The 27,289-nt window shown below is 43.3% G+C and overlaps 2 protein-coding genes and 1 long non-coding RNA gene across 18 annotated transcripts in view; 1 reads left to right on the top strand and 2 right to left on the bottom strand.

The window, feature by feature from the left end:
• RALGPS2 (Ral GEF with PH domain and SH3 binding motif 2) overlaps nucleotides 1-6,881 on the bottom strand; it is a 141,982-nt gene extending 135,101 nt beyond the window's left edge. For 2 of the 7 annotated variants that reach the window (XM_068691341.1, XM_068691349.1), the window contains exon 1: nucleotides 6,782-6,880. The gene's annotated coding sequence lies outside the window, so the exon portion shown is untranslated. Of the gene's footprint in view, nucleotides 1-6,781 lie in introns of all 7 variants that reach the window. The other 5 variants (XM_068691348.1, XM_068691353.1, XM_068691352.1 and 2 more) reach the window with 4 other exon arrangements.
• LOC137860738 (uncharacterized) lies at nucleotides 572-6,737 on the top strand. Its single transcript, XR_011099154.1, has 3 exons — nucleotides 572-1,139; nucleotides 1,475-1,630; nucleotides 2,762-6,737. It is a non-coding gene; the product is annotated as an uncharacterized lncRNA (long non-coding RNA).
• Nucleotides 6,882-20,187: 13,306 nt separating the features above from the next.
• Nucleotides 20,188-27,289, bottom strand: part of RASAL2 (RAS protein activator like 2) — a 176,647-nt gene continuing 169,545 nt past the window's right edge. For all 10 annotated transcript variants that reach the window (XM_068691231.1, XM_068691232.1, XM_068691233.1 and 7 more), the window contains one exon: nucleotides 20,188-25,403. In XM_068691231.1, coding sequence (XP_068547332.1) covers nucleotides 25,261-25,403 — 143 coding nt within the window. In that variant the 3' untranslated portion in view covers nucleotides 20,188-25,260. The remainder of the gene's footprint in view (nucleotides 25,404-27,289) is intronic.

Here is a 27,289-nt window from a genome sequence, read left to right as displayed (position 1 = left end):
ACAAATATCCTTAAGTCATGCAACAGTAAGGACCCAAACTCCTTGCTGTTTTACCAAGCAAGCTCACAACTGAAGTCTTGTGCCCTTGCTTACTCCAACTGTTCACATGCTTAACAGCTCAGATTTAGAAGGAATTCCCTACATTTTTTCTTCCACTCTCTGAGTGCCTCATCTAGCTCAGGTTTCAGAGATAACTGACTCTTAAGAGATTTCCCAGGACCCGTTCAGTTCTTGAAGAATCCAGACAACTGGGACAACACCATGTTTAACCTAGCGAGAAGGGAACAGAGTGGATTTTATACTATGTGGGTCACTCCTGTGAGATTCCCAGTTTGGATTAACCCAGATTTCAATGATTGCTTTCTTATTACAGAGGAAAGTAAGTGCAATTCATGAATAATAGTAACAAAAAGTGCTTTATCTAATTTCTCCTGTATATTCAAATCAAATAAAAGCTTCACAAAGTTTAGGTTCAGATAGCTGGGATCCATAAAGACAGAAAAACAACAAAGCATCCCTAAACCTGATCCAGAAGTAGTCTTCCCTGGAGTTTCGTCCATCATTGCTTGGCTCAAAATCATGGCAGGTGGTGGGTTCGACAGCTTCTGACAGGGGATAACCTCTGTTAGAAGCACAAGGATTTCTTAATTACATAAGTCTTTTCTGGAAAATAAACTATAAATGTTTTAAACAAAAAGTAGATAAAAATTGAAGATGGAAATACAGAATCATAACACAGCAAGATTAGCCCTTAACCCACAGGATCCTATTAGTCCCTTTTTAACTCTGCTATGCAAGTGCAATTACAAATAGCCTCAGAAGATGTGCAGAGGCTCAAGGAACAAAATGGATTTTTGATTTGCAAAAAAAGGATTTTTGTTTGGCTAGTTCTGTATTTGCTATGCACTTTAATCTGGGCCCATTGCTTATAGGAGATAAATGTAATTTCATATAAAGCTGCATAAACTAAATAATGTCTGTGTTTGTACAGAGGACTTATCTGTTCACTGATGTGAAATGAAATGAACAATTTGTCATTAACTACTTGCTGATTATTTTTTTTTTTACATTTTAGAACACGTAAACAGAGCGCACTTGTTTATCCAACCTGCGATAATGCCAGAAGTCACCTCCCTCATGTAAGACGTCTGAATTGCTGGCTGTGTGCCCTTTATGTGAGAAAGAGAACAACCCAAAAAATACCGTAGGAGAGATGAGAGAGGAATTTGATGAGATGGGTTTTCTAGAAGTGATAAGGCTGTAAGATGGATAATACTTCAGTACTATTTTCTTGTTTACTGGGCATTTTTTAGTATCACTATTTTAAAAGCATAATTTATGTTCCTTATATATTAATGTCTTATAACTATTCACTTTTTCACCTTTCTTAACACAGGTTAAAGTTGCTAGAGGTGCTTAAAGTACCATGTGTCCTGAAAGACATCATACAATGCCACATTTCTTTTTGACACAGATCCTGCCACACAGACTTGAGGACAAACTGTGACTGCAACTAAGGCAAGGAACATAAGGCAAGCTGGGCACGGCTACGAACAGTGCACATTGAGTGGCTGCAGTAATTTCATACAGCAGGATTTAACAGGAACGAAGGGAGCTACGGTGTTTCTAGGTAAAAATGCATACCAAGATATGAAGGCAGAATGTACGGGTAGCTAAACAGAGGGAAAAGTTTACTTGCAGCAGATGTAAAAACGATCGTAACACAAGGAAAGGGATCAGGACAAGGGAGTCAGTGTCATGCCTGCCAAAAGCAAGCAATTTGCAGTAATGCATTGCACTCACAACAAATTGGAAAGGAATTTAAGACCAAAACAAATGCATGAGCATACAGTCAGAAAATGCTCTATTTATGGTAGATAGCATTTTTGTAGCGTATTTAAAATGTTTACAAAGTAAAAAAGCAATTTTTTTTTGCTCTTCAGCTATGTAAATAAATGAACAGAAACAAACTCAAATATAGCTACTGAAATGGAATGTGGAGTAATTACATTAAGGATATAAAAATATTACGGGGGGGCCTACTTTAAATTTTTTTTAAAAGGCCTAACGCTGTTTCAAATTGTGTGCATGTGGCAAGGCACACTCCTAAGAGCAGATGTACCTCCACAGGATTTGTAACAGCAGAACAAAAAGTCCCATATGTGCTTGGGTTAAAAAGCACTCCCCAGATAAAAATGATCAAACTGGTATACAGACCTGTCTACAAGAGAGGATGCAAGACAATAATCCTAAGGAATTTGATTAAGTGCTTAATAGTCTGCAATGCATTCAGAAGGTAATTAACATAGGTACCAGTGTATTTATGCAAACCCTATTAGCACAGAAAATTGATCTAAGGGATGAAGTTGATCAAATGCTAAAATGAGGTATCATTGTACAATATTGGTATTTCCTGGATGAATTAACCATCCAGTTCCTGTAATAAAACATCATAAAAATGTTCATAGTACCACTACAATAATGCCACCCAGCACTGAGTGCTAATTCATGGGGCCAATAAATACTGGTGAGAAACTAAAATTTACACCCAATTCCCTTTCCAGAAACTTAAAAAAGGCATTTCAGAAGAATGCTTCCTACTGTTCAGAAAAACTATCAAGAAGCTGCAAAAGCACATATCGGCTGTGAAATACAGGAGCTTCTAATGGCTTATACTTCCCCATAGTAAAATCCAAAAGCTGCAGGAAAAAGATTTTTTTTTTTTTTAGCAGTATGACTCAATACTATTATATCTTTCCAGAACACAAAGCGGTATGACAAACTCAAGAATGAAATATAAAATGGCTGAAACTCATTGAAGCACGGAAAAATAACTCTGGATGGAGCTGTGGATTGTACTGTTATAGGTAATGGAGCAGAGTAAAAAAAGAACCCTCCGTGATGCTCTCACCTACCCCAGGAAAGATGTCACCTCCTCTACCAGGAAAAGATGGAACAATAGGAGTTGGCCTACCTGCTTAACATGGTCTGTCTCCACACTGCATTTGTATTTGAGATCCAACTAGTCATAGTCATTGTGCCATCCCCTTTTTATTTAAAGAATAAAAGCTTACTACACTGGTACCACTCCCAACACCAGGCTTTGTTTGGCTTATTCACTCAGCATACATACAAACTTCGCATGACTGGGATGTTTTGGAATGAAAAATGTGACTTGTCAACCCTTGATCTCTATAAAACTGATGCAGATCATCAGAATATGAGTCTACTGTGTCCTGTGAGGTGCTCCCAACTACTTTGCCAGCTATGGGTGTGCTGCTCTTGTAGATATGAATGCAGAGCAAGGAAGACATGCAGCTTCTATTTTGGTAATAACTGGTTTGCTAATACGCAATTTGATAGCTTATTTTTCAGACCACAACAGTCCCACTGCCCACAAAGCTCAAAAGGAACAGTAACAAAGATCCTCTGGAAAAATCAGGAAAATAAATATCACATAAGGCAGACCAATTAATTTGTCCGCTATACAGACATTCTACTGCAATACGCTGAAGAGCATACAGCACAAGCTGAATTGAGCATTTTAAGAACATAGGTGTTCAATTTTAAAAGCAGTCTTTCTTTGGCTAGAATATTAATAACGTGTTTTTATAAACAGAAGTTTTGCTTTTTAATGTTATTACTGTCACGAGGCACATGCACCCGACATTGCATCTCTTCTTTTCAACTTGGCCTCAGGTTTTAAAACGGTATTCTTAAATATAAACAATAATAACACTCCATTGAAAGCAATTTTTAAGACCTACGGGTCACACTGTCAGCCTAAAGGGAGAAGAGGGAATTAAGAACTGAAAGAGAGAAATATTCCAGTAATAAAAGCTACAGCAGAATAGATGGCAAAGCAAGTGCTGCACTCCAGCTCTTTAAAGCTGCGTGTGTCACGATCTATTCAACTGTATATCAGCACAAACTTTCTGTAGAGCTAACAGGCCCTTTGTGTCTCACAAAGTACGAGTACGTATGGGAGTATACGCCTCAAGTAGTTTCTTTTTCTTCAGTACTGAAAGCACGGAAAAATAAATTTTGAGGAAGTGTTTTAGGATGCTTGCTCTGGAAAATTACTACCAGAAACTAAACAAATCCATGCCAGAACACAGCCCTGAGGAATTACAATATCCCTCAAGCAAATGGAGAAGACAAATATGACCCTGCATGTCACTGCAGACTACCAACACCAGTACACAGACCAGCAGACACTTCAGCAGTGTGTTTGTGGAAAGTGTCAGCAATCGGTCAGGCCCGGAGCAGTCGTGTGTAATAAAGCTCATCTGTTATGGGTACCTACCTGTGTGGCATAGCTAGACACAGACAGCATTTTCTTCTTGCTAAAAATACTTTCTTCCCCTCTCTAAAATGACAAAAGTATAACTTTGCCTGACCTATTTTTCGTCCTTATTCATTCTGTGGAAATCTTGCAAAGCTGACACCTAATTTCCAGGTGCTGTTGCTTAGCTTCCTAAATTATTAATACGAGTGTAATAATTATCCCTTTTCATCATCACATAGGACAGGCAATAGATGCAAAGACTACAATCACATCAGCACCCTCCTATCTGAGGCATGTTTATGATATCAGAAGATCCCTCTACCACTGTCAATCAATAAGCTGTACTACACAGATGCGTTTTATGTCATGAGCTAATCAGATGTTATACTGGTCTAGTGTAATTGTACCTGCAGAGACCCACAGTAGAGCACAAAAATTACAGGGAAAATATGGACCAAAATCCAAAGTGTCTGATAAGGTAGCCACCATAGCTAATTGGACTCCTTTCTCAAGTGACAAGAGATAGGATGTGAAGAAATGGCCTCAGGGTGCACCAGGGGAGGTGTAGATCGGATGTTAGGAAGAATTTCTTTACACAGAGGGTGGCCAAGCACTGGAACAGGCTGCCAAGGGCAGTGTGGGAGCCCCCATCACTGGAAGTATTTAAGAGGTGCGTGGATGTGGCAATCAGGGATCTGGATTAGTAATGGGACTCTACAGGTCAGGTTGATGGTTGGGCTTGATGATCTGGAAGGTCTTTTCCAGCCTAGATGATTCTATGATGATTCTCTGTTGTGGTTAGTGCATTCAAGAGTGGTGCCACGTAGAGATAGAAGCCTTCAATGAATGGGGTGCACCACAGGTGCTGGTTCTGACATGGGTTTAGAAAGAAGAAAGGAATGAGATGAGCACAGATGTAAGGCTGGTGATGGAGAGTGTCAGGGAACTACTGAGTAACAGGAAAATTTCAAGCATCTTGTAAATGTTCTGGATGATTTCAAACGGGAAAACAAGGCATATTTCCATGCCACAGTATCTTCACAGCTATACTTGTACAAGCAGAGCTATGTCAGCAAGGTTTCATATTAGCAAAGAGCTTTTCTGCTGACTGAACCGTCCCATCTCTCAAGTCCAATGAAAGACATCCTCATCTAGCTTTTTTGGCTGAGTGGACTGAAGATTTTCTGACTCACCATTGTCCATCAGCGTCTGCCAGCTGTGAGTTACCCAGCTGGGCCCACAAAGGGAATTCTGTGAGTGTTTTCATGTTCTTTGACCAAAGCTGCTAAACATTTTCATCATCACTTTAAATCACTCCACTGGACATTGCCTGAAGTGGGCTAGGGCACAGTACCTTCTGCTTGCAAATGAAAGGGGCTGCAGCCTCCATGTGAAGAGCAGTAACAAGCCTCAAGTGGGCACTATGTTCTTCCATAGTCACACCTGTTTGCAGTATAAATGTCTTTTTGTGGCCTGAACAACATGAATAGAGGTAACAAAAGCATGTGCTGGTCAACAGTGGTACATCTACACCTGTAACTTCTTCTCACACAGTTATGCCATCAGCCCTTTGTAGTACCAAAGCTTGAAGCCACGGCCCCTGCTGCATTTGGCTGTTATCTGCTGAAGAGGTTTTTGCTCTCAGAGCTGTGGAGCATAGAGATGTTCAGCCACCATGAATACAACCAACAGGGATCATTAAATGGAGCTCCTCACTAGGGGAATTCACATCTCAGGAAGCTCAGCTCACTGGTGTTATAAGCTGCTTGCCCAGGGGGTGATCTGTGGCAGCCACAGGACAGAAAACCCGGCGGGCTGCCTTTGCTGTACATCAGCCACCTAGGAGAGGGGCAATGAGGGCAAGTGGGAGCCAGAAACCTCTTAAATTGCTATTGTACACATAGCCAGATTTCAAGAGACTAGGCGCTAGTCCGATCCAGCTGTGGGAAAAGCAGGCATTTAGCAAAACACGGAGCAGATAAATCAGAATGAGATACAGGGAGCCTGGCTGCAGGTTGAAAACAGGGCACTGGAGCCCAGCTAAGCGGGACGGGACAAAGACCAAGCAATGAGCACCAAGTGATCTGGACAACTGCTTTCACCCTCCTGCTGCCCTGTCCATCTGCTGGGAACTCGGTTTCAAAACAAGTCCTATTTCCCTTATGTCTGATCCAAACTCCCATCTTGTGGATCTGCTGCTGTCACTCACAATCATTTACAACAGAAAAGCTGAACTGAGAAACAAGGAAAACTTATTTAACACACACATTCTTCACCCTGATCCATTTCTTCCAGCTATTTTCCCTTCACTCGTTCAGGTTTGAGTCTTACGGCTGGTTTACTGTAGCCATTTAAAGACAATGAGGATTTTATATGACTGCCTAAGCACTACAAATTCATCCCAAGTCCTGGCGGTGTCTGACATTTCAGCCCAAACAACCGCATGCTGTTGGAGAATCCCCCCCCCAGCCCCCGTGAAGCACACTCACTGACCTCCCCTTCCAGCAGAACAAGGTCAGCAGGATAACGAGCTCTCCAGATCGATCTGCAAACAGCCTGATTCACAGTTTTTCTCTACGAAAGAGGAGGAAGTTATGAAAGGAGCAGCTTGGACAAAAAGGGCTTCAGCTCCACCCAGTGGTAATGAAAAGCTTTTCACGCCATCCCTCTGGGTACCTGCTCTGGCCTCTCTCAGCTGAGGTACTGGAGGGAGAGCTCTGTTCACCTGCTGCTACTACAGCATGAGCTGCCACAGGCCTGAGCAGTGATCTTGCCTTGCTTGCCTGGGCCTTCAAATCTGGGGTTTAATCGTTGCTCCAATTCTCTACATCAGCCATCGCTGTCCTCTTTGGTATCCGCAAATTTTGAACGGGGACCAGCCATCTCCCAAATTGCCAGCTGGCTGGGCGAGCACCATGACCCCACATGGGCCTCTTCTCTCACAGCAGTGATTTTATGGCGTGAAACTGCTCTTTTCTATCATCTATGCATGCATTTTTACTTTTTTTTATTTTTATTTTTTTTCCCCTGATGAGGCACCACCTTCTGACATAACTCTCAAAACTACTTTCAGAACTGGGGATACTTTTAAGGCAGGTTTTTCTCGTCTGAGTTTTCAAGAACAGAACGGCTCTCTAAATGAATGCTACACTTCGAATGACAGGGACCTTGAGAAATTTAAAGCCAGCTGCAGCTCTGTTAGTTGGCCAATAATTAAATAGTTCGCATCTGACCTAATTAATGCTCAAATACACATCAGCAACTCTCAGGCACTAGGGCATAAATTTGTGACAACGTGAAGGTCAGGCACATACCCTCACCTCATCCATCCCCAAAAACTTCAGTATTGCCATCAGTTAGATGCATTATGCTTTTTGGCCAGCATTGAAGCATCAATTTGTGACCTTTGGGAGGAGGTTCCAGACTAGATGGACTATGTATAGTTGTCAAACTATGAAAACCTTTATCCTATTTCTCATCACTTTTCTTGTTCTTCCTACCTGCCCCAGGTATTCTTTCTGAATCTTTTGAATGGTGTGTCTGATATTTACCATTTTATTACCCCCACGTAAGTATCATTACTGTGGTTACATTTACATCTCAAAGTATTGAGCCTGTACCATTTATCCATGGGGTTTGAGATCATAATTAGACGCGGTGCCTAATTTTCAGCTAAATAGCTCAAAACATATGCCAAGTCAGAAATATATTTTAAATCAATGTGCTGTATGTAAGCAAAATTGTCCTTTTTTCCTGTCTGAAAAGCTTCTATTCACTTCATACATTCTCTCGTGCTAGTTATCTCTCACCTATATACAGATGCCCATACTTATTTTCATGTTAATAACGCTTTCCACCACAAAACTGGTGTGATATTTTTAGCTATCAAACTATATCACATTCAGCAACTAAGGTTTGAAAATGATATACAAACAACATAAAAAAACAGCCAGCCTTTTTTCTCCCACACAAAATCTAATTTATAAAACCCATATTTCACTTGGTTTTATAGCAGCTATTTTATCTTTCAGCTCATCAGTGACTAAACCAGATAAAGCTAGTTTTATACGTGGTAACAATTTGTACAGTGCATTGAGGAAGGCATTATTGTGGTTTTACTTACAGGACAAAGGGAAGTGGCTAATTCACAGAGGCTGCAGCACACGGATATGAATGGCAGTCTACCAAGGGGCAGGAATCTGGAAAACAGGGGCGTTGTGCAGGGCAGGTGAAATGAGGCTTCCTGAGGAAACCTGGAAGAGAAGGTTGTGCTCTGGCTGCAGCCAAGGAGCCCCTGTCCCCACATTGCTTCTGTTACTGGAAACACAACAAGGAAGAGTCAGAATTTCCTTGCTTTGAATTCAGCAGGCATTTTGTCATCAAAATACCTCCAAATTTGACCCCTCGTTAGCACACGTCTGTAGCACTGAGGGAATCTGGGAACCCTGCGCTTTGAAATAACACACAGTCCTCAAAGAAATCTGTCTTCATTGCCTATGCAGCCTGATTTTTTCAGCTCACACTTGAAATCTGAGGCCCTGCTATGCGACACCACGCTGTCAATAGCGTCTTCCACCCTCGCGCAGACAGGACATATTGCTAGGCAAGCGTCTCTCATTTCTCACAGCTACAGTCGCGTATGCAACAAGGCCAAGAGAGACAGCTTAAAAGTACTGAAAATACCTTTCGGGGGCGATTCCATACGTCGTCCTTGGAGCCCCTGCCCCTGCTGAATCCGGTCACCACCTGCTGGGGTGCGATGCCCTGCACCTGACCGAGCTGGGGTGGCCAGGCAAGCAGCAACTGGAATATTGCCGGGGGGAATTGGATGGGTTCCTTCTCACCCATCCCTCTCCGCTTCTGCATAATTTAGAGGCAGCATATTTTGAAACAGCCCTAACCCTAACCTTTCTCTGCAGATATAATCAATTGCCCATCAATCTTGGAAGAAAGAAAACCCAAGACCACGTTCTGCATGCTAATTGAACGTCTGGAGCGTACTGTGAGCAAAGCCAGCAGCATCTCTGATGAAATGTAACCCCATCCTCCTTCAGTCTGTGTTCATCTGCCTACTTTTTGAGTAGTGGTATTGGTGCGTTACGAGATTCTCATCAGTTCAGAGTATTTTTATAATGCAGGGATTTTATTTTATTTTATTTTTAAATGGAAGTTGTTTTTTTTCACATCATATAGGGGGAGCAAAAGCCATCAGAGATACAGCATGCAAATTTCTAAGAAAAAGGATTCTCTTTACAGCCATTTGATTTGTTTGTTTTTGTTTTGCTTTTTTTTTTTTTTTTTCAGTCTTCCTTTTCTATGTCATATAGCAAAGCCAGAAGATAAATATTATCTTTCCTGCTCTTCTGTCACTAGCACAGGCTCTTTCTTTCTGGCCTTTGATTAGGTCTTTGGCCTAATACAGCCTGATGACATAGCTCCAAATATTCCTTTAAGTCTCAGGAGAGTTTTCAGGGAGAAATTTGCCACCCCTCACCTTTCAAAGATTACCAAAACCACGGGTCATATTTCACTTCTGTTCTTCCAGGTAGATTAAGCCCTGGATAGAAACAAGCGTCCAGCTGCTGAACAGATTACTATTAGACCACAACAAACAAACAAGAAAGAAAACCAGGCTTTTACCAAAGTCAGCAGTAAAGCTGAGGGGCAGAAATGCTTTGATATTTTCATGAAACATTAACCTTCAAACATAATTACTACAGCGCACTGAAATTGCAGCTGAAGGCTGCACTGTTGGGGAGCACTGCGGTAAAACTGGCCTGCAGGGCATGAATGTGGCAGGTAAACAAAAGTAGTATCTGTGCAGAGATAATGGGATATGGGTCAAAGCATAAAAAGCGTAGCTTTAGGGGATGGAAGTGCTGTTACTGACAGGAGATTTTTGCCACTTTCCACATACCAGCAGAGGTGATGATGACTTGTTTGACATTGCATGAACAGTGATCTTTGAAGACAGACAATACCAAAACATAAGCTGAGCATAAAACAATGCTGTCCCCATTAAAATCACTGTAAAGTTGAAATCATTGTAGTGTCTGAAAAAGTAATTAAGCTAGATTTACTCTGGACAGTTGAATGTCTACATTTGGCCTTGGGATCTGATGTATAAGGAGCAGACGTCTCAGTCTTTTCAAGATATCCAGCTCTATTTGCAGATTCATGACTTAGGAGCAGACAAAGGATGATCATCCAAGATCTTCCATGGTTACAGGCTCCCTATATCCTGCCTGAGCTATCTGGTACCTGTAGAATACAGAGGCTGAGCCTGTGTGCTTTTCTTCTGAAAATACGACGGGAGGAGAAAACAGGACAATGGCTGTGGTTTCTGGATCACTGCATCAGTCAGTGTGATACTCATCGTAACCAGAGCACCACCTCTGCAAATAAACCTCGGACCAGGCCACTGCTTCTATCACAGAGGGACTTTAGCTTGTAGCTGGGATGTTTGAGGACATGGATGCAGCACAGCACAAATGAAAGAGTCACAAAATACTGACAGTGTGCAACGTCGAGCAGGTCACACTGCCTTCCTGGACTCAGTTTCTCCCACTGCAAAACAGAAGCAATGAGGCTTGCTAAAGCTCCTTCCAAAATTACCCAATGAATACTTTGCTCTGGAAACAGGAAGGCCACACAAATACACAGAACTGCTTTCAGTGTTTTAAACAGAACAAGAACAGCTTTCTCCAACACTCCACTGAACTAAACATAAAGGACTTCAGCTCACTGTGGCTGAAGCCCTGAGCAAGGCCGTGAGGACAGTGTAGCATCCCTTTGGATTTATCCACATCATCTCAGAAATCTTCGTGCTCTGAAGACTGTGATAATTTTATGCTTTAAGGACACTAATGCTTTAGTGAGGACTCAGCTCAGGGGATTTTATAGCACTGTTTTTGTCTGCCTTCAGCTCTGCAGGGGCTCTTCTCACTTCAGATACGTGCATGACAAGAGATGGGTTAGCAAAAAAGGCTGGGACTCAGGAAAGTGCATGTCTTACCTAATTTCTCATTTCTACAGTTTGTAGAATACAATCATGAACAAAAATTTTGCTGCTGTGTTGATTTCCAGCTCCTGGCAAAGTGGGCATAACAGAAGGGAGGGAATTGGACTCGATGATCTTGAGGTCTCTTCCAACCTAGAAATTCTGTGATTCTGTGAAATAATCAAGCAAATTCCTAAGTGGATGTCATTACGTTGTAGTTTAGTATAAAGTAAAGGTAAGCCCCACAAATACTCTGCTGGGGACATATTATTACAGTCATCAGAGGCAGATAAACTTCATTCAGGATTGTTTTTGACCTGCTTGCCTAGCACATATTTTGTATGGAGCTGCAGAAGCCAACCTTCACAGGATGCTGTGCTCTGAGTAACTCACTAAAATGTGCAGATGACTTCCCAGGGCAAGCAGCACCCTCCAGTACATTGCCTGAGGTGGAACAAAAGCAGTCCGCTTTCAAGCCTTGTTTCCAGTGAGCAAACGATCCAGTCCATGTGACAATGTAGGTCCCATTCTCCTTAGCGTTTCTCTTGATTTTGAGAATGTGGGAAACTAAAATAGCTGATATGGGTAACAAATTGTTTCCATCCCTGCGAAGGAGATGCAAATTGCTGTGTTCCCATGGCTCCAGCATGGTTTGCATGGTTGCATGCAGAACAGCTCTGACTGCTGTTCCTACTGTTTGGCTAGCTGATAGGCCAAGTGGGCTTCCATCATGCATTTCTACACGGTGAATTATTAACTATAACGTACAAATCTAAATCAAAACTACAGTCTTCTTTCTATATCGACTTTCAATAGTTTCCTTCCTGTTCCCCCACCTGATGCCCTGTTCTTTTCATTCCAGCCTGTGAGGTCATTCAGTTAATTTAGCAAGATGTTCTGGTCCTCCTGTGTTTGAAGATGGCTTCCAAAGTTGCTTCCTAAGCAGTCTCATTAGCACATTAGTGCTGTTCATGCCAAGGTCAAAATAAACGTTGAACAATCTCAGCGCTGCAGTTCATGTTTCAGCACGATTTACTACTCTCTTTTTCAGACAGAATCTTACCTTCCAATCTGATAGCAAACTTCTGATCTCCATTTTAAGCAACAGCATTCCACGTTATCCCATACTTGTCCAGAGCTCTGCTAGATGGATCTAATGCATATCCCTTATGTGGAAAGACCCTAACTCCTACTGAGATGTTGTCACCCCATTCACAGAAACTCGCAGTTTTTACTTAGTCTTGATGTTTGATCCCAGACTTGCTTGTTGGGTTATAAATGTGTCACAGAAAAGGAGGTTACATGGTAAAGAACACAGTAAACCTTCAGAAATATGGCACATGGAGGCTACAAACAAGCACTACCATCTCTTTTACCTCTCAGTTCCTGAAATTTCTTTCCTGAGTTGCAGAAGAAATGCCCAGTAAAAGGAGGAAGGCTGCGCCCCTGGGACAAATGCTGTTACACTGGTTGGTCAGCTCTCCAACCCAGCAAGCGTGCCCGGGAGTAGCTGGTTCATCCAAGAGGCCTACTAAACAGAAATTTTCAAGCCCACTCAAAATTCCTCCTCAGTGATACGAAGCAAAGATTAAAGACTGCTGATGCTTTCCTTGCTGCCTGCAGCAGTGCAGTGCTTTATTTCACTTGCATTCTGAACTTCAGGACTGGGACTAAGATCTTCTGTGACCTTCACTTTCCTTCATCTCTGAAGAGCAAGAAAATTTTCCTTCTTCGTAAGCTACCTACTCTGGCTAGCTCTGTGTATGAGCAGGGATTGAAATGCCCAGCATGGTTTGTCCAACTTAGGACTCATCTGTGTTGAAATGAAGAAAGCTGGTTATTGTTGCTGTGCATGCGCTCCTCATTTTAAGTTATTTACAACATCAGTTCACTACTGCATAGCTATTAATCACTAGCTAATTTTTCCTAATAAATATCAATTCTGTGAGAGATGAGCTTCTTAGACCAGTCTGAGGGTGGGAGGAGAGATTTGTTATTTAGCTACTCAGCATCTGCTTTGTCTGCCTTCTGTGTTCCCTGTACTTCAGCAAGACATAAATTAAAGGACAGTTTGTGTGGGAAGTCTATGTGGACTCTATCACAGTGACATATTTTGACGTGGTCTCAGAGAGAATGTGAGTAAATTAGCAGGGATGAGGCTTTCAGGAAAGATGAGCATTACTGACAGCAATTCGAAGTGTAGGGAATTGCAAATGTTATCCCTGAACCAGTTTGCTGATAACACTTGTAATTCTGTAGCATCTACACAAGTGTATTTGCCCAAGATACTCAATGTACCTGTTTTTCATGCTGATAAGGGAGCAGTGGTTAAAGAAACACTTGTAGCAATGAGCATGTTCCTGTCATGCAGGCATAGGGTTTATTTATCAAATTCATTCCAAACTCGTTCTAATAGGGGCCCTTCAAATACTTGTGGCTCTTACGAGCCCAAACTATCTGCACTGGAAACCTGGAGAAATCAGAGAAGAATGGTCATACAGGCTGGTAGCAGTGCAGAATGTACTCAGACACTCACTTACTAAACTATTAAGAGAGCAAAACTAAATGAAAAACTGGAAGCTGCACACGGAGTCTTGACAATGATAAAGCCAACCTTCATATGGAAGAATCACAGTTTGGATAAAATCATAGCTCCAAGACTTCTGACTCACCAGATTTGCTCCCTCCAGCTGCTAGGGTGGCACTTCCCATAGGAAATGCAGCCAGCTTGCCACAAACTGGACTAGGACCAGTTTTAAGCTGAGCAGATTCAACACTGTTGGACTCCTCCGTGTTCACCATCAGCTGTCCACCACAACTGCCCTCACGACCAAGCGCGTCCTGTCTTTGACCGCAGACAACTGTGGTTGACTATCTTATTGGAAGGTGTAACAACTTCACCATCAATATAGATTTTCTAATGATTTAATTGCATCCTGCTTTGTGTTTGCGGAGACAGAACTCAAAGTACTGATTTGCTGATACCCTAAAGACTGTGGGGCAACAAGCCCTTTTACCTTTATGCCAACTAGTGTAATGAACATAATTGAAGCAAAAGCCATTTTAATTGTTTAGAACCAGGAAAAGCGAGGCTAGCATTTCCCCTAAGCAGAAAGGTATGGGAGCACAATATACCACTGGTTTGTCCCGTGACAGAGAATAAATCTTTATCAGCAGAGTAACACAAACCTCAGTGTCTCCTATGGCCACAGCCTCATTTCTGATCTTGTCTTTGAAAACCACGTTCATTACCCACAAGCCAAGCCTTGCACAGAGCCCTCTGTGAGCTGGCTGCAGATGCCGGGGTGCAGGCTGGCAGCTGGGGCTGCTCGGCTTGTTCTCTTGTACATCGAGTCCCATGCCAGGAGGTTTCCAGTCACTGGGCTTTTGCACTGGTCAGGCACAAGTTGAGGCGGGCTGCAGCCAAGACACGCTCCTAGAGCTGTACTACAAGAGCTGCTACCTCTTGGCGTGGGAGGCCGGCTCAGAGCTGCTGGTGCAGGCAGTGGGAGGGTCTCCAGATGTTCCTATCAGCTCATTTCTCTTTTAGGAAGCTCCCCTACTCCTCCTCTCAGCATCTCTGTGACTGCCTGCAGCTTCTTCCTGCGCTAGGAGGTGGCTGAGGAGCGTGGCTGTGGGATGGGGGCAGCTGGCTGCCACCCGGCTCGTGCCTGACCTGGAGCAGCAGCAATGCCAGCTCCCGAAGCTGGGTGACACGACACAAACATCTACGTAAGGCAGATCTGAGTCTGCCACCAGCCTCTCCTCAGATGACTGTAATTTACATGCAGGGTCCCAGCAATTACTGGCTAATGAGATAATTTTAGTAGTTTCTAATGACACTTGAAAAGCCACTGTCAGCACTGTAACTGTAAATGGCTCTTTTTCACTCAGGATTTCTGATCTCTGGGATAACTGATGCTTGCTCTCCACAGACTCCTCTAGTGCTGATACATTTTAGCAGCCAACACAGGAGCTCCTCTAACACTCGGCTTCTGTCCCTAACCAGAGCAGGAAATGCTTTGCATACAGGTGGGAGCATTGATGTTTGTGATATTACGCTAACCCTCTAGGGTACAGTCATCATGGAGGAAAAAAATAAAAAAAAAAAAGTCTAGCCCTTCAGGAAAATTTCCTAGCAGCTGTCAGACCACCAACGCATTAGCAGAAGTCTCGTAAAAACATGTCAGCCGTGACTGAACAGAGCAGTACTGTGCACGCAATAGGGAACTGCAAGGGGGACCACGTACACTGCCTCCTAGGTCTCTCTCTCTTTCCATTTTAGGAACACCGCTTATTCCAACAGCACAGTTGTCAAGTCAGCAGTTGGGGCAGATGGACTTTCCTTTTTCAGCTCCATATTTTGCCAAAGCCACAGTCTGGAATTTGCCTGCAGGGAACTCACTTCTTTCAAGAAAAAAACAAAACAACCCCCCCCCAAAAAGAAACACCCAAAAAACACAACATCCACATTATTGAGGGAATAGCAATACCTCTGCCCTTCAATTAACCCCCAAAGATGCTATGTACTTTATCAACTTTTTTAGCTCTGCTGGTTGCTGTGGCAATGCCATTCTGAATGCAGCCCTGTAAGCACAGATCACAAAAATGGCTTGGGTTGGAAGGGACCTTAAAGATCATCCAGTTCCAACTCCCTGCCATAGGCAGGGACGCCAGCCACCAGATCAGGTTGCTCAGGGCCTCTCCAGCTTGGGCCTGAACACCTCCAAGGATGGGGCATCCACAACCTCTCTGGGCAACCTGTGCCAGGGCCCCACCACCCTCTGAGTGAAATCTCTGAATGAGATCTTGGCATAGCAGGGAGCTACCGCTGAGTTTCCCAACGATGGAGAAAAATCTGAAAGGCAGTCTTCCACTTAAACCCAAGCATAAGAGTTTTGATCAGGTCTAGGTTCTTCAGTGATTACTCATGAAAAAAATCCAACAACATAAAATGTTGCAGCGGTTTCTGGTACTACAAAGGAAAAGAAAGTCACTCCTTTCACTGCCTTCCCACCAGGGAAATCCTGAAAAGAGGCCTTTGAAAGTGCTAAAGGAACTAGTGCACACTGAGATATTACTGGGGAGCAAAGCTTTGAACAGTGAAGCAGACTGTTTAGCCACTACTGAGGTGAAGGGAAAAAGGCACACATATCCTTAGTAACAAGTCTATGGGCTCAGTCCTATGTGGCCAAAGGGGATGCCTGTCCCCACATATTTCAGCTAAGTTGGAGCCAGAAGTTAATTTCTGAAGTTAATAATCCCTGGCTGATGAGAATGAAAGTACACCCAGCACCTTTTTAAGGCCTTTACAAAGCAGCTTTTTGCTAGACATTCCTCACTAGAGTCCCCTGTAAGGACAATTCCTCCTTACAGAGACAATGCTGGCTCTGCAAAATGATTTTCTGCACAGAAGTCAGCTGCTGAAAGTGCACAGGGTGTCAGTCAGGCTACCTGCCAGAGCAGAGGAACAGCACCTGTGGCCCTGGCAGGGAAGGCTTGGCCTCCAAGCAGTCAGCAAATTTCACTTTCCCTCTTCCCCAAACGCTGTGTCGCAGGTCAGGGGAGGCTCACCCAAATGCCCAGCCAGGCAGCTTCCACACAGACTTTTCCACGGAGACAAAACCAGCTTCTCCTGGTGGAAGCTGCTCCTCTGGATGCTGCCCCCCAGGTGGTGAATAGTCAGAAATAGCTCTCCCCCATCTTGCTGAGGGCTCACAGAAGTGTCTTAATGTTTTTTCAGCTCCTGCCCTTGTGTTACCCATGCCATGCTCTTGTATATGGCATCTTGTTCAACCTCTTCCTTTCTACATCTCCCAAAGAGAAGAACATTTCCTTCTACCTCGGCCAAGACACAGAACAGGTAGAACATTCGAGTAGCACTAACACGGACCCTCCAGCTAGGAGCTCTGCACAGGTCGTAGGCTATTTTGAGGCAACCATCTCCCAGGCAGGGATCTACCATAGACTTACTTTCTTCAGCCTTCTGCCCCCAACAGGTTTACTTTGCTCCTATAAACAAAACGGCAATGCAACTGCACAGGCAGCGTGCAGCCACCTCTGTGAGCCTTCCCGTGATGAACGGGTTACACACCGGTATCAGATATACTCCCAGGAAGGCCAGTCCCTACGTGATACCGCACGCCGTGTGATACTCAGCACTTCTTTGGGCATTAGCATAATTTCCTTGTAAATATAGTGGGCCCATAATTCTGAAAATTGATTTTCTCTCATGTGACCCTAAAGACCAGGAGGCTATAAAAGAGTAGTTAATTTAGGGAGGCAAGACGTAGCTCCCATCAATAAATCAGCCACTCCTACAGTAATAATTCATAAAGTGAGTTTCAGGTGGGGTCCAGGATGGACTCTGCCTGTTGATTGACTTACGTGAGCTAACTGTAGGGAGAGAAGCAACAAAGGGTGAGGTGAATGAATGCAGCTACAACTTAGTTGTAACTCTTCCTCCTTCACTGCATGCAGGACTTCCTCCTTGCCAAGCAAAATAGGAACTGCCCTCAGCATCTGTATTCTGCTGCAAATAGAAGCCTAGACAGGGGAGAAAAGGGACGAGAAGCATCATTCATCTCTATGCTGATTACATTTCATTCTGCATTAGCTTCTATCATCACTCTATCATCCTTCACTTACAGTGTCAACACTAGGTATTTGTACCTCAAAGTCTCCTTCTCCCTATTATTAACATAATTGCCCTGAGGGTCATATTATAAAGCTGGAAGAACCTAAATGGTGTGGGGAACCTCTATCCTGAGGGCCCTGCCCCTGCCAAGCTACGCTGAAGCCTGCAGTATTGATAATAATTCCTCCCGACTTCAGCCAAAGCTGCTCTGCTACTGAGCTGGGCTGACTCAGTGTAATGAAAAGTGGGTTCAGGTCCACAGAACTCACATTTCCAGTTTCATCAGCAGGATTGTGTGTTCCCATAGAGCTTAGTAAGGACAAGGACAAGAACTGAGGGGTAGCCAGGCTTCACGTCTACAAGCAAGACATTTGATCCACCTCTAACAGCAAAAAGCAGGAATTTAATACATCTTCTGGAGACATGAGGATATTTAATCTGTGAAAGGAGAAAGGTGAAGGACAGCAACGTGAGATGGATTCTAGTATGAGCAACGACTCTCTCCTCATGAGACTAATATCTCAGTGTAAGCAAATTGGTATTCCACCTGCTAATGGATTTAAGCAGCAGCTGCTGATTACTTAAAGCAGCAGCACACATTCTTACACACAGGAAATCAAAGGCTTTACACTTGCATCCTTTATGCAGGAGAAGTCTTGCAGGGGAGCTTCTCCAAAACAATTTCCTGGCTTTAGCAGGGGAACTACAGGAGTGCTGAGGACAAGCTTCAGAACCCTTCACATTTTATCCAAAGGTCTAAAAATGGGAGAAAAATTTGCACATTCACAGACAGCTTTGTACAGTGAAAGTAAGGAGCACATCCAAGGTAAAGCAGAATTTAACATCCTCAGTAGGATACAACACTTCATTATCAGATGCTTTGGATAGCCACAGAGAAGCCCAAAGCACTGAATGTATTTTCCTAGCGCCATCCTAGCCCTCACTTGTGCAGAGCTCCTGCTGCTCTCCCTCAGTTTCCTCCCTGCCTCACTAACACCACCCTCATGCTGCGCCTCCTTCCTCCCAGCCCTGCCTTTCCCTGCCCATCCCTCTTCCATTTGGATTTTTTGTCCCATCCCCTCTCCCCAGGAGGGTAAACTTGATACCGAGACCTCTGTGCCCCACTAGGGCTCCATCATCCTACCCCTTGTCTCACCAACCTCTGCCTTGCCTGGTCACATCCTGGCAGCTGGGCCTGGCCTTCCCACTGCACACTGCCTAGAATTACCCTAGAAGAGCAGGAAACTCTCCTGGGTGGGTGCTGGCGAAATGGACAGGACACGGGTGTGGGAATTTACAGCTGCATCCATCTTCGGAGATGTTGTTTGTGCTGCCCTTGTGCCCAGAAGCATCAGGCTCCTGCTGTTTTGGGTTCTGTACAAACATGCAGGAAGACAATCCTGGCATGGAAAACTTACAGCCTAAGCAAGAACAAGGCACAACACGCAGGGGACTTGAACAGAACAAAGTATAGGGCCAGGGTGGAGGTGCATAGTAACAACTAGAAGTTTGCTGTGTGTGTTTTGCAGGCTTCAAAGCTGTGGAAAAAATAATAGCAGGTAAAATGAAAAAAAAAATCTTAGCAAGACATCCCTTTTATAGATTTTACATTCAATAAGAAAGGGTTTTTTGACTCACTGTATACAAGATCCATTACATATATGAAAGGATAAATAAAAATTACTTAGAATCCAGCATTTTATGTTTGTTATGAAATAAATATTCCTCTGTATGTCCATACTTCAAACACTCACTGCAGCTTTGGGCTGGTGCATGAGAACCTGTAAAATAGGAATTAACCGAGCAAGAAAATTGGTCACATTCACTGGTCCAATATGAGAGGCATAAACACATTAATTAATACCAGTTTTTTTTTTTCCACCACTTGCTATTACACACAAAAAAATCCCTTGTCCCAGAGCAGCACCCAGCAATTCTCCATGTCTCCACAGCTTGTCGCTCTCTCACTCCACAATGCCAGACACCTCCCAGCACCGCAAGCTTCAGAAAGCGAGAGGTTGCTGGCACGGGGAGGCAGCGCTCAGGGCTGGCCACCCCATCAGAACATCCACGGAAACATGAGAAAGGAATTATTCAGCCACGGACCCCCTCCGAGAGCTCCAGGTGTCAAATGCAGTCTGTCCCAAAACATTAAGTTACACTGCGTTTCCCTCCTCCCTCTTAAGTTACACAAAACCCAAGAACAACCTGAGAGCAGACAGAAGAGAATTTGAAATCAGCATAGGTTTACTGAGTCCAAACTGTTTAAAGTTAAAGTTTATTTGTATTCTTTGTAGGAATATCAATAAAAGACCTCAAATGTATCTATATCTGTACATATTACAAGAACCTTCAAAAATTATTCACAGAACAAAAATAAATCTTCTTTAGAACAAACCCAGGCAATGAAATGCAGAAATGGATCTCAGAGACCAAACAGTCCAGTGCTACTAGCATAAAAATACGGCTTGAAAAACAAGTTTATTACTTTTTAAGGTGTACTTTGTTGAAATAAAAAATAAATTATTTAGAGCTATCATTGCAAAACAGTTCTGTGTAGTAACACTCTTATTAAGGCCCTTGAGACAGAAAATCTATTTTTACAGGTAGGATTCCTGGCAGGCATGATCTGTAATGACATGCTCTTTCTCATGGGAGTTAACTTACTGTGGGGAAGGAAATACCTAAAAGCATTGGCCTAAATTTAACCCTTTTTGCTCTGTCACACTCAGCTGGATACCCGTGGCTGACCATGCTAATCACAGATTTTATTATTATTTACATTTAACGGTTCAACTCGGACAGGGATTGTTCTCCAGAAATGACACAGACATTTTCGCAGAACACAAACAGGATTCATACATACATGGTGACCTCAGCAGATAAATATTGCTGGCACACTCTGCAGGTGCTGCTGTAAAATTGATTGACTTCAATCACTGAGTTTTCAGATGAAGTTAGAAGCTGGTGGGTTAAAGCAAGCATTAAAACATGAAATTAATATATTGTGTAAAAAAGACAAACCAAAGCAATTGCAAGAACATAAAATAAAATCAATTTCTTTGATGATTTATTAGATGGATACAGAATTTATTACTGGATACAGCACAAATTCTCTAACTAGAAAACATACACATCCCTTTCTTTCCATGCTCCTCTGGATCCCCTGCTTAGAGTTATTCCCCTGGGGAGGAACGTTGCAAAATGTGTAGCTATATGAATCTGTGCTTTTACACATAGCATTTCCAACACACCAGGGATGTAATAGTTGGTACCTCCTGGATGTGAAACGTGCCTATTCCCCTTAAAAAAGGGGAATTTACAGGACACCACTCAAGGCTAGGCTTCCTCAGTTACCTATCCCGTAGCACTCTGCTCACCCTGTGTTGTGCACACACTCCACAGACACCACACACGACGTGGCAAAAGGCCACAGTGCTACAAAACGCTGCTGCTTCCCTGCCCTGCCAGGGAAACCCCGAGCTTTCATGGATAACCCGGAAAGCCAGGTGGCTTTGAGGTCTGGGGAGAGTCATCCTGGAACAGCACTGAGTAACACAGCCAGCAAGGGACAACTTTTCTGTTTTGGATTTAGGAATATACGAGTATTACTCTGACAGATTATTAATTTTTTTCCTGCATTACTTCGGCTGTTTCTAAACGATAGCAGCAGTTGCTTGCAATAGCATTAGCGCAGCCAGATGCTTTTGCTGAATGTATGAACCAAAACCTAAGGTCTATAATGCTTATCATCCAATTTTTTCCACTATTTTCTTTCACTGCTGCAGAAACCCACTGGCATTAGTCTTAATACAGACGAGATCAGGCCCAGTTAGGGTTCTTGCTTGAAAACAGACAGACCTTTTGGCTGCCACGTGGCTTAGCACCACTTGAATTTTATCAGACTGGACAGAATAGAAGCTGGCATTTTCACATATTGTCGGCTTGAAGCAGCTTAAAATTTCTCTAGAAGGCTGCTTGGTGACAAACTAGGAGAGACAGCTGCCTGCTGAACTCAGGAGCAGAGTGTTTTGCGCTGCAACTAATCAATTTTAGTCTTGCAGCATTTTGAGGCTGCAACCTTCACCTCCTTTTGGGTCAACAGGCAGCTTCTCTTCTGCACAAGGAGAGGAGTGTATCTTGCACTTGAGGGTAGAAATTGAAATAGAAGAGAAACAACTGGCCTACAAACTAGCTGTGAGTATGGTATCAATGGGTCAGACTCTTTCAGAACAGCAACTTCTCCCAGTCTAAATGCTTAAGAAATCCATAGGAGAAGGTACATCATTCAGAATGATACAGCCCTGAAGAGCTCACTAAAACGTATCAACCTTGGTTAAATTTCCCTCTAAAACAAAATCTGCAGTGAAATGTTGCCCTATTGCATTTCTCTGCAGAAACCAAAGGGGACTCCTTGTAGGCTTCAGCGTTAAGCCACACAGCACAGCCAGTGCTCTCCGAAAGACTACCAGGAAGCTGGGGAGCTCTGGTGAAATGTGTTTCCCAAATTAACGCTACACTAATGCTGCCAGCATGACATACCTGCACCTGCCTTGTTCTAGTCAATGTGTTCCTAGGACTGCTTGCTCTCATGCCTCAGTCGCAGAACACCCATACTATTTGCCCTGGGTACTTAACGACCAATACATGTGGCCATCTGTGCAGGCTACTTCGGGGAACAAATTGCCCAAGATGCAGCTGTGTAGTTAAGAACATAGCAAAGGGGAGATGCAAATCACACAAAAATGCTCAACTAAAAGGGGGGTGGCAAAGGTTTCTTATAAAAGAGAGAACTACTCACAAGTCTGATTATTACACACCAAGAGTGCCTACGGCTGTGAAGCATGAAGGAGGAAGGAAAGGAGAAACTGAAAGGCACACTTTGAGGAAGAAAACAGAGGTCAGCAGTTACCCACAGCTGGAAGACGATTTGGAAAGTATCGAGAAGAAATCACTACTGAGCAAATGCAGTGCACTGCCCTGGGGGCGTCAAAGACAGTGCTGACTTGGCTACAACAGGCCAAGAAGCAGAGCAGGATGCTGCCTGGCCTGTAGCACCACGTCACATTCGAGCAGCCAGAGAGAGGCTTTGATCTGAAAGAACTAAGCACTGAAGATAAATCCCAACTCACTGCAGACAAGTCTCCTCTAGATGCAAATACCAGCCTTGTGAAGAGAGATTCACACACATTTTCCTCATCCATCCTACAGTGCAGGAGATGTGGTCTCTGTATTTATGCATAGTTAGTAACGTAACATACTTGTGTGACAATGTTTAACCAAAGCATCTTAACTCACAATAATCAAGGTATAACAGTTAACGTAGTGTGCTCTGTCACAAACTGAAATTCACCCACTGAGGCAAGATTAATTCATTTGCAAACAACAAACAAACTTGACAACAGACACTGAACTTGGGTCCTCAGTATTGCCAATTGTTCATGTTCAAGGCAACATGGGTCCATTTCAAGCAGTCATGGAATTGGATTTGAAATTGCTACATTTTTAATGTAGTACAATTTGAGAGATTCATAAATGAAGGCCAGAAAGGATAATGAGATATCAGCTCTGACCTTGTCCCTAGCACAGGCTGCACAATTTCAGGCAGGTACCCCCATATTCATCTCATTAACTTGTTCCTTGTTGAAGCCTGAACTGTTTTTCCTAAACACATCCCACTTCAAGGCATCCTTTGGAGGTTTTGTCCCATTTTTGATGTCAGCATTTCCAATTTCCAAAACTTATCTGAACAGTTAATCATATTCACTGTTATTAGTATATTCCTGCAAATTAAAACTTGAATTGCTGTTGCAAAATTTTTACTTTCAGAGTTTGGGGGCTAGAGATGTATACCACCAAGTGAAAGGCAAGAGTGGCACACTACTGCTTGCCTCTAGAATCTGGGACTTTAAAAGAACCTCAGACTAAATATTGGGGCATTTGATAAAATCATGAGAATTGGCAATACTGTGCAATTTATTGTTAATCTTTTACTATTTGTCAATGTCACTATCTTCCGTGAAAAGGGCACTTCGTAATTGCACTGACATACAGCCTGTAAATATGCTTCTGTGAAATGCAACTGAAAGTAATCACAGGTGAAAGTTCAGTCAAAACTCCTTAAGAAAAGATGATGTGTACAAAACTTTAAAAAAAAATCACCCTTAAAAGTATCCAGTGGAAATGGAAGATCTTTTAACAAAAATGTGCAGAAAGCATCTTTCATTGGAACTCGACAGGTTAAGCTAGTGGCTGAAATAGTGAAACTGAACAAAACAGAGTTAAAATAAAGAAATCTGCTAGGAAAATTGAAATTTTGCATACAGAAGTCTACTTTGCTGGGCATTGGCACCCTTTGGTTAGCTCTTTCCTCAGAGCATTAACCTGATTGTTCCTGATGGAGTGCAGAGAATTAATTCAGGATGCCACTGCATGGTGCATAAAGTGAGGATTGGATAGAAATTAAAAATAATAATAATAAAAAAGGTATTTACAGGTTTGTAAATTCTCAAAACAGAAAATATAAACTGCATTAGAACTGGGGTAAAAAAAGACAGAATCCTACCTTGAAAACTGCAGATTCCCTCTGTCTTTTTGATGGGGAGCCTGACTGTGTGCAAATGCAAGGAAACAAGCTCGCTGCTCCAAGTTTTTACCTTGTTCGGAAAGACTGACATTTTTTTTTGCTGGAATCCTACCCAAGGTAGGTGCAGGATCCGGCAAGAGTCAACTTCCTTGCTAAAATGTTTGCTATTGAGTTGGCATTCAGTTACAGAACAGCTAGAGAAGAGGGGAATAAAACCAGCAGATGAGTTTTCTTACAGAGTTCATTTCACTACTATTTCACTCCACTCGTGTACTTGTATCAGTCAGCCTGATATATACAGCTGCTATCTAATGTAACCCACTGCTCAGCTCGCTCTCACCCACAACACACATGCACTCACACTCCCCTCTTCCCCCTCCAAGGACTGCAGTGCTTTCAACAAGAGAAAAAAATAATAATAAAAATAGCAATAATTAAAAAAATCTACAGTATTCACTTCCTTTTGGTATATTACATCGGCATTTTCTGTACATGACCCAAGAGCTCCAGCTATTTACACAGTGATATGGAAGGACTTGTTCTCGGGAGCCCGATTCTCCTGGCCTTGCGTGGGGAATTAAAGCCCACCGTTCAGAGTTCTTTCTCTTTTCCTTTTTATTAGCAGCATTATGTAAACCTGTAAGGGGAAGGGGGCTATTTGGGGAGTTTCTTGAGTCTGCTCCCTCTTGCCCTTCTCCTGGGGAGATGGCCGGCAGCATCTGCCCGGTTAGCAGCTGCTGTTTTTGAATTCACCATTCTCCGTGATGGAAAGCTTGGTGGGGTTGGTGGGGGAGATGCCATTGCGGACTTGCATGCTGTAGCGCTCCTTCACTTGCGTCAGGGCACTCATCAGCCGCGTGTTGGCAGAGTCCAGGGACACGATCCGCTTCTCCTGCAACAAACACCCCACAAAGTCAGAGCTCCTTCCCAAATAAAACGCCTTTGCCCCACAAGCTTGCTTTACGGGGATTTTCCAGGCCCCGGGGCTGTGACAGTATCTTCAGATGGTTTCTAGGCAGAGGCAGCTTTGCTAACATTCTCTGGTACGATGGGATGTCTGCCTCTTTCTGTTTTCTCGGGGTAACGTGGCCCTGTGCACCGCGGGCTTTCCACGTGCCCGTCCAGCCCTCCTGGCCTTTTTGCATGATGGAAGGTGAGGGTGAGTCAAAGTTACATTGGTGAACTGGTGCAGTCACAGTGGCTTTATCCAGACAGCCTCTGACTGAGGCAGATGGAAATGTGGTATTTTGCCATGGAAGGGGGAAGAGGGGGGCACGGGTGTTGGCGTTAATAACAACAATAGCCAATATTTCTTTTTAATATGTTAGAAAAACAGAAACAGGCAGCAGAAAATAAAAGTGGTGGAAGTTTCATCTGGCAGAGAAAAGTGCAGGTGGTATCTAATGGCCATTGTCTCTCTATTTTGGATGGAATGTGCTCAGAATAAACTCATGGTATGTCTGAAATTAAAAAATAATAATAAAAAAAGCAAATAATGGCAGCCTGCAGTCACCAGCAGGGGTGAGGGTGCAATAGCAACATAGAGAAGAAGCAGCCAAAAGCTAAAACTAAGGGGTTACTTGAGGTGAAGGAGAAAGGGGGCGGTGTGGGTGGAGGGGAGATGCCATCGACAGAACACAAAGAACAAACACTGAACACACTGCTCCTAGACCCATTCCAGCTCAGAGGGGCTCCCGGGCTCTGCCGAATCCTGGGTTCCCACGTTTTGATACTTCCAGCCTCCCCTTTTAGCAAAAGTTGTCAAAAAGCTAAATGATATACACTGAATTTATTTAAAAATAAATCAAATTGAAAACCCACCAACGCAACCCAGCCTACTGACAGATAAACCATCTGCATAGGGACTCAGTGCTGGAGGGGCAAGCTGAAGAGTTGGTGGCACAATAGGAAATGGCAATTTTTGTCTTCCCTTTAAAAAAAAAATGCACACACAGCGGCAGCAGAGATGGCAGCAGGTAAATACACCCTTCGTGCTGCCAGCTGATTGGCTTTTTTTTTCTTTGTGAAGGAAAAACACCTAATTACTTGACTGGAAAAAGCTGCATGCAGGAACTCTTCTTCCCAGTCCAGCCCATTGAGAAACAAAAGGGAAGAAAAACGATGTACAGAAGGCACAAACACTAAGGGACAGTTCAGGCAAACTGCTGAGGAGACACAAGTGCTGCACCAGCCCCTCGAGGTTTTGATCCCAGCACATCAGCTGTGTGGTACAGCTGTAATCAAGCAATGTTGGCTTTTCTCAGTGGGCTTCCCCACAGGGGTAAATGTGAGGGTGTAAAAACAAAGCAGAATTTAAGTACTGCTTGTGCTGCAGCCCTGGAGAGACCAAGCTCTGTGCAGCAGAGCAAATGGAGGAGGAGGTAGAAGTCAACAAACAGCGAGGCAGGCTACGGCCTGCCCTAGCACCTTCCCTGATCCAGTCAACATAAGCAAGGAGAATCGACAAGGGAGGAGCTGAAGGCCTCAGCCTTTCCCCTCAAATAAATGAGGGGGGGGTATGTGAAATGTGAAAAAGATCCCATAAAAAAAAACAAAAACAAAAACAAAAACAACACAACTGCCTTAGCAGAAATGTGCTCTTAAGCAAGTTAAAGCTCCTCCTCCTCGGGCTAAATTTCACCTGGAATATGCATTTCAAAATTTTTTATTTTTTTTCCTAAATAATCTATCTTTGCAGCGAGTTAAAAAATGAAAGGCTGGTTACATTCTGGCACCGATGAGTGCTCGCTGTACCATCCTGCACAACAGCTGGGAATC

The sequence above is a fragment of the Anas acuta genome, chromosome 8, assembly GCF_963932015.1.
Source record: "Anas acuta chromosome 8, bAnaAcu1.1, whole genome shotgun sequence".
Classification (NCBI taxonomy): Eukaryota; Metazoa; Chordata; class Aves; order Anseriformes; family Anatidae; genus Anas; species Anas acuta.
This window is presented reverse-complemented; position numbering and strand designations above follow the sequence as displayed.